At 34.1% G+C, this 16,053-nt stretch overlaps 1 protein-coding gene across 1 annotated transcript; it reads left to right on the top strand.

The window, feature by feature from the left end:
- The first annotated feature begins 746 nt into the window (after positions 1–746).
- Positions 747–4,990, top strand: LOC140892123 (alpha carbonic anhydrase 1, chloroplastic-like). The gene is made up of 6 exons (XM_073300875.1): positions 747–899; positions 976–1,199; positions 1,409–1,515; positions 3,623–3,725; positions 3,935–4,114; positions 4,646–4,990. The coding sequence occupies exons 1-6, from the start codon at positions 833–835 to the stop codon at positions 4,778–4,780; spliced, it is 816 nt and encodes a 271-aa protein (XP_073156976.1). The 5' UTR covers positions 747–832; the 3' UTR covers positions 4,781–4,990.
- The last annotated feature ends 11,063 nt before the right edge of the window (positions 4,991–16,053 follow it).

Consider the following 16,053-nt stretch of genomic DNA (forward strand, 5'->3'; position numbering starts at 1 on the left):
ATTATAAAATAACTTTGAAAAATATTTGTTGTGCTAAGAAAGAAATAATAGAAAATATTGAACAAATTAATGTTGCGAGAGAAAGTGCGGGGTGCAAGTTAAAAATAAGAAATATATTATATATTAAGGTGTCGTTAATAACATTATTTAAAGTAACTATATGAGGCAAGGCGATGCGGTGCGGTGTTGACAGTTTTGGGTAAAAAAAATAACCACAACATGGAAGTGGTGCGGTTTCATAGTTTAAAAAAAAACTGCGGTTATTTATAAATAATGAAAAAAGCGGTGCAGTATGGTGCGGTGGGATCGATTCGGGCGATTATTGACAAATTTTGATCAGCCTTATTAATTTCAAAGCAAATCGGATCTCATATTTAAATACATGTTTGATAAGAAATCTCGAAATCAAATTAAAAAGAAGCATTTCTTGGACCTCAATACCCAACCGGCCATTCTTATGACATAACATGATCATATGATGCACGCTAATTGCAAATATCACCCAGGGGGAAATATATATTAATTATTAGAAAAAAACATAAAATTCTCTATATTAAATTAAAGATTTTTACAAATTACATCCCCGTATTTTTAAAAATCAGGTCAACGCCTTCATTTTCAAGGAGTTTCACGCTTGATTTTAAAATATCATTAATTCTATATAAAGGTCGCGTCCTTTTCAACATTTTCACAATGGTGCTAAAGTATTATTTCCCCATGTCATACATACATACATTTCTTTTCTTTTCTTTTTGTTTAGGGTATATTATACATACATTTCACATATCAGAAGAAGTAATTCCAATCCTTCGAATCTAATTCCAATCCTATCATGTCTGCTCCAACAATGCCTCTCTTCCTTCTCCTAACCTGCACAGTCGTCCTCTTCGTCTACTCCGGTAAGTATATATATATTCGACATTTCTAAATGTATTTCGGAATTGCATTAATATATATTTTTAAATTAAATCACAGGGGCTGATAATAATGGAACCATCCCGTTCACTTACACCGGGTCCACCGGCCCGAACAGCTGGGGGCACTTGAGCCCGAACTTCTCCTTGTGCGGGACTGGGAAGTCTCAGTCTCCCATCAATATTTTGACAGATAAAGCGGTCGTCAACAAGAATCTGAAGCCGTTGACCAGATTTTATGGCTTTGCAAATGTTACTTTGGTTAACAACAAATTTAACGTCGGGGTTAGTTATTATATATATTTGGCAGAACTAAATAAACATTCATTTTATTTTATCTAGAATAAAAGTTTTCAGCTGCAGTCGGGATTAAGTGGACAGAAATTTATTGGATAGCTGAAAACTTCTCATATATAAAAACCCTTCTTCTAATCTTAATTTTAATTTTTATAAAATATTCAAAATAATTTGTGTGCCTAATTGTTTTGGTGCAGATTCGGTACCCTGATCATTCGGGAGGGATAACTGTCGATAATAAGATGTATACATTGAAGCAGATGCACTGGCATTCCCCAGCCGAGCACAGGATTAACGGACAACGGTACAATATATAAGGGGTTTATTACATCTTTAATTTATTAAAAGCAAATTTTGTCGTTGCGAATTTTTATATACTAGTGTTTTTATACATCCGATGCATACATATATATTAATATTTTTTTTCTTTTAAATGACTTGTGTAAAATATTTATAATTTATATTAAAATTAAAACCTTAAGAAATGTTTTTGATAATAAACGTTTTTTTAAATAAAATAATGGTCAGAATTAAAAAATATAGATAAAATTTTAAATATAATTTATTAAGATATGGTAGTTTTAGATAAGACACGTATTATTAAAATAAGATTTTATGATTTTTTAAAAATAAAAAATAGAATGTTTTTGTTCTTTGAGAATGAAATATCTTTGTTTATAAAAACAATGGAAAATAAGTTTTTTGGTCCAGTAACTTTATCCTCTTTGGGTTTTGGTCCATTAACTTTTCTGATGTGGGTTTTGGTACATTAACATTGCATTTTCAGTGTTTTTGGTCAAACTGCATACGTGTCAGCTTCTGATTGGTCCACGTCATAAGTCATGGACCAATCAGAAATTAACACGTATGCAGTTGGACCAAAAAACACTGAAAATGCAAAGTTAGTGTACCAAAACCCACATCGGAAAAGTTAATGGATCAAAACCAAAACATAGACAAGTTATTGGACCAAAAAACTTATTTTTCCTAAAAACAAATACACTAAAATACCAAACTTGTTACTCTGGGCACTTCAACTTGAATATGCAATAATTGATTGTGATTCAATTAAAATAATAGAAAATTCTTTAAAAATGATTCAAAGCCAAAATGAACGCAGGAAGAAAAAGTAATAAAATGAATACAAAGATGTAGATAGAAACACACAAAAAATCTATGTTGCCAACCTGTTGGCAACATAATGTGATCGCCAACTTAACACATCAAAATATATAATATAAGGTATTTAATATGTGAGACGGTCTAACAAGTTAATTTTATGAAATATATATTTTATTTGAGTTATTCATAAAATAAATATTAAGTTTTATGCCTAAAATATTATTTTTATTGTAAATATAGATAAATTTAACCCGTCTCACAGATAAAGATATATTATATCGTCTCACAAGAGACATATTTACAATAAAAATAACATATAACATATATGTTATGAGTTTTAAATAGTTTAATTTTGGGCTTATAGATATATATGTGTGTGTATAACTCTTATTAGACCGCCTTACGATTGAATTTTGTCACATGGATTTCTGACAAAACTTAGTTCATGAAAAATATAATTTTTTATGTCAAAAATATTACTATTCATTACATATATGAATCAAATTGACATTTATAACGGATTTAAATATTACACCCCTACATACTCATATATGAGTTAATTAGTTGTTGGAGTACAATAATTGTCCCCTACTAAATTAATTAAATGAAACGTGGCTTTTGGAGTACTATTGTTTAGCTAAAAAAAAATTGAATTACACTGTTATCGGCAACTATACTTTTGTTAAAGCAACCTATATTTTGGTGTATATATATATATATATGAGTGTGTGGGTGTTTTATAATAATATATAAAGTACCTTTGGGAACATATATATATATAAATTATAAAAGGCTAGTTGGAGTAATTTTGGCCGGGACTGATCCTATTTCTTTTTTAAACAATATTTTGTGTTGTACTGCGTTAAAAAAAATAATAATAATTTGCGTTGTTCCAACTATAGATATACATTACACATTTACTATAATTATTTGATTGAATAATATATTGTACTCTTTATTTTTTTAACTTATACTTTTTTATGCATTTAGTTAAAAAGTCATCTATTGTTACGTATTATATAAATTATGTATCTCAATGTAGTAAACTTTTAAGTATAATTTTGTTCAAATAAAGTTTTATTGATTTTTAACCTATTTTTGTTAAAATATTAAGAACTGTAATATAAAAAATTACAGTATATATACTCCTTCATTACGTTTTATCATTGTGAAATTACCTTTATGTTAATACAAAGTACTAAATTAATTATAAAAAAACTATAAAAACATTTTACTTGTACCAAAAATATATCACTAGTATATATTAGAGCTAAACACAGTAAATCCAGGCATGCGGCTGAGCTTCATTTGGTTCACGTGGCGGAGGATGGAAGTGTAACGGTGGTGGCCATTCTTTTCAAATTTGGACAACCTGATCCACTTGTTGATAAGGTACGTACACTTTTTAATAATTTCATCCGTCTACATAGAAAAAGAGAAGAGTGTTCCACTTTAAGTAATTTACCGCTACCAATAGAAATTTTATTTTTGTAACGAAGAATAATAGATTAAGATGAACAAATTAAATGCCATAAATTTAAAATATCATATATGAAAATTAATTATGATGGTTTACTTTAAATTTCGCGTATGGCATGCAGATACAGAGCAAGTTAAATGAACTTGAATATGAGGTAAAGATTCATGAAGATATCCCGATTACATTCGGGCCTTTCCATCCCACAGAATTGAGGAAAAAGACACACAAGTATTATAGATATGTTGGCTCATTTTCCACCCCACCTTGCACTGAAAATGTCATTTGGCACATTCTTGGCAAGGTAATCTATTTTAATTTACAACGCATACATTCGATAAAATAGTCAAATTCATATCGTAAATTAGTCTTTGAGTTTTGGACTTTTAAGTGGTCAAATTCATATCTTATTTTTTTTTTTTTCATCTCGCTTTTAGTTTTAATTTGTCGAAGTGTTATGAAAACAAAATTTTATCTACTAAAAGAACAAAAGCCAAAAATAAGTTAACTTACATATGACCTTTTTTGTAATTTTTCCCATTCATTTTGTGCACATACTGCACATATCGAACAAGAAGCAGAAGGGAGATCGGGTTGCCCTTCCCTTTCAAGGGAAACAAGTAGAATATTATGTATAGATTTTTTAAGAAATTTAAACAATTTATTTCTACAAATCACTACTTTTCTTTCGCGTCTCCCTTCATCCCCATAAATCTTGAGGCCTCCACTAATTAACAACCATGGCACCCTGCTAGGGGTTTGGAATATTTGTTCCATGTGCATTAGTTCACACGTTTTGATTTGATGTTTTTACAAATGCTACGTACGATGAAAGGTGAGAACAATATCAAGAAAACAAGTAGAGGCGCTAAGGGCACCCCTTGATACGAGTTGCAAGAACAACGCAAGGCCCTGTCAACTAATAAATGGACGACATGTGGAACTATATGAAGAGGAGACTATATCATGATCGAAGAGGAACACATGGTCAAGTCATCTATAATTATTTCAACTGTATAAGTATGCTACGAGCTAGCTAGTGTAAATTAACACTAGTATAGATGAATGTGCATCATCATAAGACAACTTTCAATTTTACAAGGACCTCTTTTTTACAGTTGATCAATTGCATGCTAGAAGTGGTACTGGTCTCCTTCAATGCTTTTAATCCATCATCATCATGATGCGTGTGTTTAATTATGTATATATACATATTTAAATACAAATTTATATCCTTAATTACATAAGAATTTTCTTATAGTCATGCATATTTTTTTTTGATCAGCTATGGGAGGAGTGTTATTATAATTGCAATATGGTGTTTAGCAAAGTAGGAATTCAATTATTGTGAAGCTCAAGTTGAGTGAAATGAACTAACATCCTTACATAGAAACCAATTGCTCATTCCGAAGATAAATATGTTGTATACAAGCATGCTAATATGTTGCATTCAGCTACCACTTCATTCCGAAGATAAATATGTTGTATTCATTCAGTTCCGGTACCGAGTTAATTGCTATTTGTTTACTAATTTTTGTTATCTTCCTTTTGCTATTGTTTATATATATTTTTTGAATGTTCTTTCATCAAATTTAAGATTTCATAATTTCTAAAATTCCGATGAATTGATGAATAATAGATTTCTTCAAAGCTAGGGTATTTTTTGGGTATGTATAAATTCATTTGTGCCTTAATTTTGGCAAACTTCTATTTGATTGTGTTTTGTATATTTTCAACTTAAATGTCCATGTTATTTTCACAGTTTTTTTCTTGAGTTTTGGGAATAAGATTTTTAATTTTAGCTATCCTCATTTGTTTAATATTTAATATTAGACGGTACGTAAGTAATTGTTCGATGAAATTTCTATGAATAGAGAAAGATAGGCGTAGTGACATATAATTGTAGTTATTCTCAATTTTTTCTTTTTTTGTTAAATTTTCTTTTGTATGTTATTAATAATATACAAAGTAAAAGAAATATTTCCAAAAAAAAAATGTCAATGATTATTTATCTCAAAAAGACAATGATCAATCAACAAATAATCAAAGTTGTCCAAATGATCCTTTCCTTTATTCAAACCCAAAGTCTACATTGGAAACAAAATAACGAAACATGATCATGAGGTGGTAGATACAATAGAAAGCAATCATCCCTATTATGAGAGAGATCTTGGAAAACAAATTGTGATTTGGAAATGAAAACAATGAGATTCCGAGAGAATATGTTGGTATGGGACCGTATCAACCTATATATAACAATCCTCTTGTTGATTTTATACAACAAAGGCGCATTTTTCAATCTTCCTTGTTTATAAAGATTCAGTGGCTTGAATTTTCTGAAGCAAAAGAAAGTGAGACTCCATCTTCGCAACAAAATAAATTTATTGTTGAATTAGAAAGGAGTGAATTGCACAAAAAAAAATGTTCTATTAAAAAATAAGAGAGTTTGAAAATGTGTAGTGTATAACATAAAAATAATTTAAGAGTCTGAAAAAGTGTTAAAGCAAAATCGATCGATTTTAAAGATTTCTATAAGAGTTGTTGTGGTGGATAGCATTGCAAAGTTGTGCATTTAGAAGACATGATGAGTCATCCAATTCTCACAACCGAGGTAATTTTCTAGAATATTTCAATTTTAAGCAAAGTTATGCAAAGAAATTGGGGATATTTTTGTCTAAATCGGCTAAAAATGCCAAGTATATAACACCATTCATTAGATACTAAAAATTATGCAGATCTTGTCCGAGGTAAAATCCGTGATGAAGATGGAAATGTTAATTTTGTACTTTTGTTGATGAGATAACTGATGAATCCCATAAAGTGCAAATGTTTTACGATATGTTCATGGTGATGGGGTTGTGAGGGAGCGCTTTATAGATGTTGTTGTTGATAACACAATTCTATGACATTGAAAACTAAAATTTATAAGATACTATGACATCATGATTTTGGTGGAAAACATGTGAGATCAAAGGTATGATAAGTAACGTGAGGGGAGAATGGAATGGGATACAAGCTTTATTTCTCAAAGATTGTCCACATGCCTATTATGTTCATTGTTTTGCTCATCCACTCCCACTGGCCTTAGATGTTGTAGATAAATGGGTATCAAATTTTTTCGATGAGATGATGTTATAAGGAGGATTGACCTACTTTTTCGGTTATGATTAGCAAGTGCACTAAGTCAAGTAATAGTAAATGGACGACGAGTCCAAGTATTGATCTCACAGAGACTGTAGTTAATGCTCAAGATTTAATTATTTTACTTAATCTAGGAAAAATAATAAAAAAATAGTTTGATTTGTTTAATTAAACTGACAATAAATAAATTGAAAATAAACACAGCTAGAACTTTGGATTATAAATTCAATTAAAATAGACAACCAAGACACACGAAGATATCGAGCTAATTTATGCATACATGTGGCACAGACTGAAAATTATGTTTATTTCAACCACTGTGAATTTTCCTAGCTATCTTATTAAACAATATATTTCAAGAATTTCTAAACCTATTCAATTTGGACGGATTAATTATTTCTAATCAAACTCAAACGCATTCAATATTTATGAAAATTCAGTTTTCACCTAAAACCGCATACTGAAATCGATTACTATTTCTAGTCGGCTTAACCATATGTAGATTGATATCTTTGAAGCTATCTTTAATCAATCCTTTTTCAATTCATGATTAATCAACACACTTGTGACTAGGTGATCAAGTTATTCACAAGAAATATTAAACTAACACCAATCAATAACTGAAAATATCCAAAATATAATCAAATATGTAACCACGTCTCAAACATAAATTAGTTTCGACTCAATATCATGGTCTTGGTTGAAGAAAAAACTACTCAATACTCAAAAACATAATTCAAGAATATGTTTTAATCATCAAGAGAAAAAGAATGAAGAAGAAACTAGATGAGTCGTTCTTCAAAGTCATCAATCCTCAACCCTAGTCTCCTTCTTCAATAATCTGATTCCATCCCCCGAAATATGATGAAATAGGTATATATACGCCTCCTCAGGTCCACACTTTCTTTCCTTTTCAAAAGAGTTCAAAAAATATAAAACTTCATCCTGTGATCATGCTCGAGTGGGCAAAAGATCCCGCTCGAGCGCACGATTCTCTGCCTTGAACTTTAAATTCTCTGCGATCGCGCTCGAGCGGTAGAAAGTTCCCGCTCGAGCGCGATATTTTCTGCCCAACGCGCAACATTCTTGAAAAATTCACATCTAAAGATCTAGTCGTCGGATCAAGACGAAATTTGGATAGCAGCTTTACAACATTTTAAAATTTACATTGAACGGTGGAGACTGGATTTGGATCATTCTAGCATCATTAATAAATTTTGGACAATTGCTGTTTTGTAATTCCTTCTTGTGGCACTTCTGTTGTGTCCAAAATCATTAAGAATAAAATTAAACTTAAATGACACTAACACACAAGAATACATGCAAAATGGACTCAAAAAATAACGCAAAATAATGCATGAAAACGTTTTTATCAATTCTCCCATACTTAACTCTTTCTCACCCTCGAACAAGATAAATGACAAAAAAACATAAACACTATGACACAAACTGAAATTAGGACAATTCCATGGGATAGTAATCGTCTCAGTGAAGTCTAAGTACATTCCAAGTTTAAAAATACCCTCAACTCATCACAATACACTTTCGATTTTGTGTGAACGTGTGTGTGTGATGTTATTCTAGTTACATGAAACTTAGATAGAATCCGATTATACGACTGCTTAGCGACTTAATAACACATCAATGCAAGTTCCTTCTCATGCATCCATTCATTCTAGATACCTCTAACAATCACACCTTTCTCAAGATTAGATTTTTACCACACCGCCGGATTTTTCACCTAGCTTATATTAGACCAAATAATTACCCGCAAACTTAGCTACAACTTTGATAGGATTCAGATTTTAATTCCATCGTCTATAGATCGGATGGAGCATCATCCCCATTTCGTCCGCATACTTAGTCTTGGACTAGGTAATTAGGTTTTCAATCCCTTGTCCATGACCCAGATGGATTTGTTTTTTTTTTTTTTCCTTTCAAAAATAAAGATTTTTATTTTTTTTTTCAAAATTTGTTTTTTAAAAAAATGGTGCGCATACGAGATCATAAGTGCAATATTAGAGTATCACCAAAATTCACAAGACACAATTGAGATCACTAAAACCTAGTGCCGTGCAATGGTCAAGCAGTCAAAAACTTTATCAATTTTCCGCTACAATTCACTGGTTTAACAGCAGTGCGTAAAAATATTCACGATTCAATCTAAGGTTTCTCATGTCAAGTCAAAGGCAAACATTTTCAACAAAATTCAATTTTCTTACTCCAAAATCATCATCGGTTCTCATTCATTATCCTAACTCGACACAAACAAAATAAAATGATAGAACTTAAACCCCAAGATGCAAACCAATTCACAAACATACGAACATACCAAACAAAATGCAATGAACTATAAACTAACTCCCCCCCATACTCGGTATCGACGACCAGGTGGTCTGATGCTATAGTAGCTCGATTCCATTTTACAAGATTAAATGATTAAAAATGGTTAAGCTTGGATTAGAAGCTTAATTTGGATTTTATCGGACGAATTATGGATTTTTGGCCAAGGACAGTTCAGAGGGTCCGAACCAGCGTTCGGAGGCACAGTTCTAGGGTCAGAGGCTATGGTGAGTTCGGAGCGTCCGAACTAGGATCAGAGCGTCCGATCTTAGTTAGGCCATGCAGTTTATGAAGTGTCAACACTTATCGGACACGCAGCAGTTCGGAGCCTCCGAAGTTGAGATCGGAGCGTCCGAATTGTGCACTTAGTGACATGGTCTGCATGCAGAGATCGGAGCGTCCGAACCTCCCGATCGGAGCGTCCGAACCTCCCGATCGGAGCGTCCGAACCTCCCAATCGGAGCGTCCGATCTCAACCTATAAATAGGCCATCTGAGAATCACATTTCTCACACCTTTTCTAGCTTTCTCTCTATCGGTTCTTAGGTATTTATAGGTTTTTCAGGGTGACTTACAGCCTTCCTAGGCTTGGTTCGGGAGTTGGCGAGGTCCTCCGGAGTTGTAGCGGAGTGGTGCCCAAGTTCTGGGGCAGTTGTCATCAGCGGGCTGACGACGGACGAAGGTATAGCTCTGGATTCTTATAAAAAATAGGGATTATGCTATAGCTTAGTTAAAGCTTTTAGAATAAGATTATAATGAATGCATATTTTGCATTGTAGTGCGGACATTAGGCTTGGACATAGAGCTGGTTTAGTTTGCCTAGTTATCTGAGGTAAGAAAGTACTGTTCGAGATACCCTGACTGAGTATGCATGTATTATGTTTTTCATTGTTTATATGGCATGATTTTATCTACATATATTATGTCACGTTATTATGCTTCATGCATGATCATATTGAGCATGTATTCTTGAGATAGTCAGTATTAGGGTGCTCACCCTACATGTAGTGGATGGTTGGACACATGGACTCGTGATCAGGTCACCATTATCCACTGGGTATAGGAGCTACCTCCTGATGCGACGGTGCATCGTGCATATACCCTGGGCCCGATCTGTGAGTGAAAGAGTGGGTGCCCGGTGAGCCAACTTGTGGCTAAGGGCTTTTATGACTCTATGTATAAACAATCTTTTGTTTAATATAATTTAAACTTTTATAATGGCGTTTACTTTATCTTTTATCATATTATTATGTTGTGACATACTATAAGATGTTTAGATGAAGACCTTGAATATACTATAGTGTATGTAAGATGTGGTGGCACATGGGGATGGCTATCATGAAACACATCTTATAGTCACTGTACATTCTAAACAGTTCCTAGTCGATTGAGCCGTCCGTTAATAAGGATAAGGATCGCTCGAGATTGAGACTAGCATTTGCGATGCCGAGTACCACGTTTCATTGGTATGGAACATAGAGATGTTCAAAGCATGCAAATGGATATTCATACGATAAATGATCGAACTACCCTATCCGGACTTTCCAAGTGGTTATCACTTATCGAGTGGATAAAGTCCGCGGTTTTGGTTGTACACCATTAGTCCTTACTACTTGAAACATCATTGAGACTCTATACGCTAGTAATGTACTTTGACTCGTTTACCGACTCTATTGGGGTCATCAGGTATCGGGATTGGGTACAGTTACGACACATATAGGAGTCGATGCTTTGTTGTCAAGGATTCACCACATACTTGCTAGTGTGGATATCCTATGCAATCTGAGGAGATATCAGTGTGACGAATCTCTGGCCAGAGTACATGATGTGTTTTAAGAAATGGTTTCTTAGTAGTACATGCGATGTCACTATTTGATCTTCAAGATGTATTGCATAGTTATCGAATCTCGAACGACTCTCGATTTACCAATGGTTGTTGATTCGATCGGGATATATGGATGAAGGGACCGTACTGTACGCTAACCAAAATATATTGGTTCTTGCAGGCACTATCAGTGATACCTAGGGAATCATGGGGCGATGTTGCTAGGCGCTCTTACCATGATTCGATGGGCAAGTCGGAAATTGTTGTTCCGAGTCACAAGGAGTTGTGAACCCACGGCTAGCTGTATCCCTGAACCATTGAGGGTCACACAAGTAATGGATTTTTAATCCCCGTTGAGATAGTTAAATTTAAATAGTTAAATTTAATGAACAAAGAAGTAGGACTTCTTATATCAGAGTAAAAGAGTAAGATTTCCTAAAATGACATAGGGATGGACATTTTTGGAAATCACTAATCGGATTCAGAAAATTTATCTTGACTCTAAAAGATGCAGAAATGGTTTCTGTGCACATTGGTGAAATTGGTTTATCAATCTGAGTCACGATGAATTTTATATTAATTTCTGAACATGCGGGCTTTGCTTGTCAGGCTTGAACTTATGACTAATGGGCCCTAAGCTGTTAGCAGCCCACATTATAAATAAGTTATTGCAGTACAGAAATTACACAACAGAGGCTCATAATTTCGAACACTAGGGTTTTTGAGACCTAGAGTGGCCGCCCCCCTCTGTGTTTTCTCTCTGAAATCCAGCCTGTGAATTTTGAATTTGCAGTCTGGTTTAACGGATCAAATTCGTTAATTCTCTTCGTAGAAACTTCTGATAGATTTTCTAGTGCAATCTATCAGAGGGATTAAACTTCTGTTCGTGGACCTGATTGAAGAATTGTTCGTCCATCAGTTCCTGGGATATACAACAAGAGCAGAGTAATCTGTTGGTGTCCATAATCTCGTTTCGAGATTTCAAGGTAAAAATTTAATTGTTATTTAATTTTTACACGCACAATTTAATCGTAAAGTTTTGATACCCATGATATGAAATCGTTCCATATAAAATTTCAAAAACTTCCGCTGCACCGGGTATCAATTCTGATTGATCTGAACACCGTTTTCCAACAGTGGTATCAGAGCCAGGTTGCTCAGATCAAGCGATTAAATTAGTCGATTGTACAAAATTTTTAAGCCTCGGTTTTTGAAACAAAACAAATTTTTAAAATTAAATTTTTGACGGGCAAAACACGGGCAGCGATTGGATCGCTGCCCAGGGCAGCGATCGTCGGGCTGCCCGGGATCGTCCCGGGCGGCCCGGGAAAATTTATTTTTAATTTTTTAATTAAAATTTTAATATGTTAAAATTCTATTTTTGATCCGATCGAAAATTGTTTTTGATTGGTCCACGAGGCGTCGGATCGAATTGTTCGAGTCCGAAAATTTTAAAATTGATTTATGGATAAATTTGAATTTTTGGAAAATTTATAGATTTTATCCGTTAAATCAGATTTTATGAAATTAATTATTTTTGGTACAATTGATGATAAGATATGATCTTATGGAAATATTGAGTAAAATATGATTTTATGTATAAAATTGGATTTTATATGTAAAATATGATTTTATTTGATAAAAAGATAAAATATGATTTTGTATGTAAAATAAGATTTTATATATGGAATATGATTTTATCCTTTTTAAATTTAATTGCCATTGCATGTTATCCAATAAATTAATTTTGAATTAAATATTATTGGATAAGGATGATCGATTGCCATGACCAATTTTGTAGGTGTATGTTAGGGAATTTATATTTTTTTTTATTGTTGTTGGATTTATTAATGGGCCTGGTTTATGGCCCAATATGAATTGTCATATGTAATAAAAGTGGGCCTGGTTTATGGCCCGTTCCCACCCCTTAAAATGTATCCCCTACTTGTCATAGTTATTTATTGTAAATACATTAGACTTAGTGGGAGATGAAGATTTGAAGACAAAGGTGGGCCCAGCAGACAATAAAGACTGAAGAAATGTAAATTGGAAGCTCAATGTAATAGGATTGCATTGCATACTTGCATATTACCTAGGATTGGACTTAGACTCGTGATTGGCAACCACGGGTCGATTAGAAATGGAATCGATCATCCTATATAATATATGATATTATCATTGTATGCATGTTTAGACTAAATTGTATGAATCCCGCAAGCATACAAATTTTAAATGATGAGACAAATTTTCAAAATTAAAATCCCTCATTTTAAATATGATTTAAAATTGATATCAAGATAAATAAAGGAAATTTAAATATTGTTTAAATGTTCCTACCTTCCATCAACGATCAATGTATGAGATGCTACCCGCGGATACGGTCCGGCTCATATTATTGGGGGGGCCCGTTCGTCGAAAAGCTGTACATTGGATCGACACATGTTGTAAGTTGGGTGGAACTCCAATGGGATCGGCTCATATTATTGGGGGATCCACATGGCGACCGTCCATCACAACCTAATATTGATGGGTCATCTTGACGTGTCACAATAAACGGCGTCATATTATTGGGCCCTTATTGGACATGAGGTAAAAACGTGGAGGTTGCTTTGGAAGCAATTGGGCTCTACCTTTTGAAAATTATGGTTGGCTGATATTATTCGGGACCATAGTTTGTCAATTGGACTCCATGTTCCCACTAAGGAAAACAGTTTCCCGTTTTCACTAGAGGGTAGTGAAATCGTTAAAATAGTGGGAGTGAGATTCATAAAATAAATTTGGTCTATTTTATGTCTTAGTAAATTAATTAAACAATCACTGATTATTGTCTGTTTCTTTTCAGTATTTCATTAAGATGAATTCGCGCAATCCACTATTCTCTATTCTCGAACAAAATAAACTGACTGGCGCAAACTATACGGAATGGTTCCGTAAGTTGAAGATTGTCTTGACCTCGGAGAAGATGCTTTACGTGTTAGAAAAATCTCCTTCGAAGGAAGCACCAGCTGATATAAGTCCGGAAGAGTTGGCCAAACTTGATATATGGTGGGACCATGATATCAAGGCCAAATGTTATATGCAAGCTTCGATGTCTGATGAACTCCAGAGGCGATTTGAGGATACCGTGAATGCTGCTGACATTCACGTACAACTCAAGGAACTTTTTGGGGCTCAATCGAGAGCTGAAAGGTTCGCTACTGTAAAAGAGCTAATGACGTGTCGCATGCATGAAGGGACTTCGGTCCGTGATCATGGGGTACGAGTGATTTGACTCATTCAGAAGTTGGTAACGCTTGATTTGGTATTGGAGCATGAACTCAATGTGGACTTATTACTTCTCTCTCTTCCTTCATCGTTTGACGGTTTTGTGGTGAATTTCAATATGAACAAGATAGAGGCCTCCCTTGAAGAGATGGTCAATATGCTTGTAACATATGAAGCCACTTTAAAGAAGGATAAACCAGTTCTTTTGGTGGGCTCCTCTTCTTCAGCTAAGAAGGGGCCAAGTACAAAGGGTAAGAAACGTTCTGCCCCATCCAAGAAAACCGGACCCGAGAAGAAGAACAAGACAAAGGCTTCAAACATGGAAAAGTCCAAGGATGTTTGCCATCACTGCAAGAAACCCGGTCATTGGAAACGTAACTGCAAGGAATATCTAGAGCAGTTGCGAACTGCGAAGGGTATGTTTTATATTGAAATAAATGTTTCACTTAATACTACTTCTTGGGTATTGGATACCGGATGTGGATCTCACATTTGCAATGATTTGCAGGTGATGACAAGAAGTCGCAAGCTTAGAATGGGTGAGACCCAGCTGAGACTCGGAAATGGTTCTAGAGTTGAAGCCAAAGCTGTGGGAGACGTTTATTTAATTTTGCAGAACGATTTTAAGTTACTTTTGAGAGATGTTTTATTTGTTCCAGATTTGATTAAAAACATTATTTCTGTTTCTATGCTTGATAGAGATGGTTTTTCTTGCAATTTTGTGAATGGGATTTGCAATGTTTACAAGAATGAATGTTTGATTGGAAATGGACAACTTGAAAACGATCTATATAACTTAAAATTAAAAGACGTTCCAATAAATTATGTTGATAAACCGGTAACAACGAACAAAAGGAAAATCGATAGTCAAAACCCGGCAAACCTTTGGCATGCTAAGCTAGGTCATATTTCCTCAAGGAGGATGAACAAGCTAGTGGGAGAGGGCATGTTTGATATGTCTGATATTAACTCTCTACCTACTTGTGAATCCTGCCTGAAAAGAAAAATGACTAAATCTCCATTCAAGGGGAAACCTGAGCGTAGTCAAAATCTGTTGGATTTTATCCATACAGATGTTTGTGGTCCATTTAGAATTGGTACTCAATTTGGCCACACCTACTTCATTACCTTTACTGATGATTATTCAAGGTATGGGTATTTATATTTAATGAAATATAAGTCTGAAGCATTTGAAAAGTTCAAAGAATTCAAGGCTGAAGTAGAAAACAAGCTAGGTAAAAGTATTAAAGCACTTCGATCGGATCGAGGTGGAGAATACTTAAGTACCGAGTTTTTGGACTATCTGAAAGAGAATGGGATTCTCTCTCAGTGGACTCCTCCTATGACACCTCAGCTGAATGGTGTATCGGAGCATCGTAATCGAACTTTGTTGGACATGGTTCGATCCATGATGAGCTTCACTGAGCTTCCACCTTCGTTTTGGGGCTACGCACTTGAAACAGCGGTGTTGTTGTTGAACAACGTCCATACTAAAGCAGTGAACAAAACACCATACGAGTTATGGAATGGCAAAGCTCCTAAGTATTCGTACTTGAGGATTTGGGGATGTCCTGCTTACGTGAAGCAGACAGTGGGAGATAAGTTGGATAGTCGATCCACCTTATGTTATTTTGTAGGGTATCCGAAGAATTCAATCGGATATTATTTCTA

The sequence above is a fragment of the Henckelia pumila genome, chromosome 3, assembly GCF_033568475.1.
Source record: "Henckelia pumila isolate YLH828 chromosome 3, ASM3356847v2, whole genome shotgun sequence".
In the NCBI taxonomy this organism is placed as follows: Eukaryota; Viridiplantae; Streptophyta; class Magnoliopsida; order Lamiales; family Gesneriaceae; genus Henckelia; species Henckelia pumila.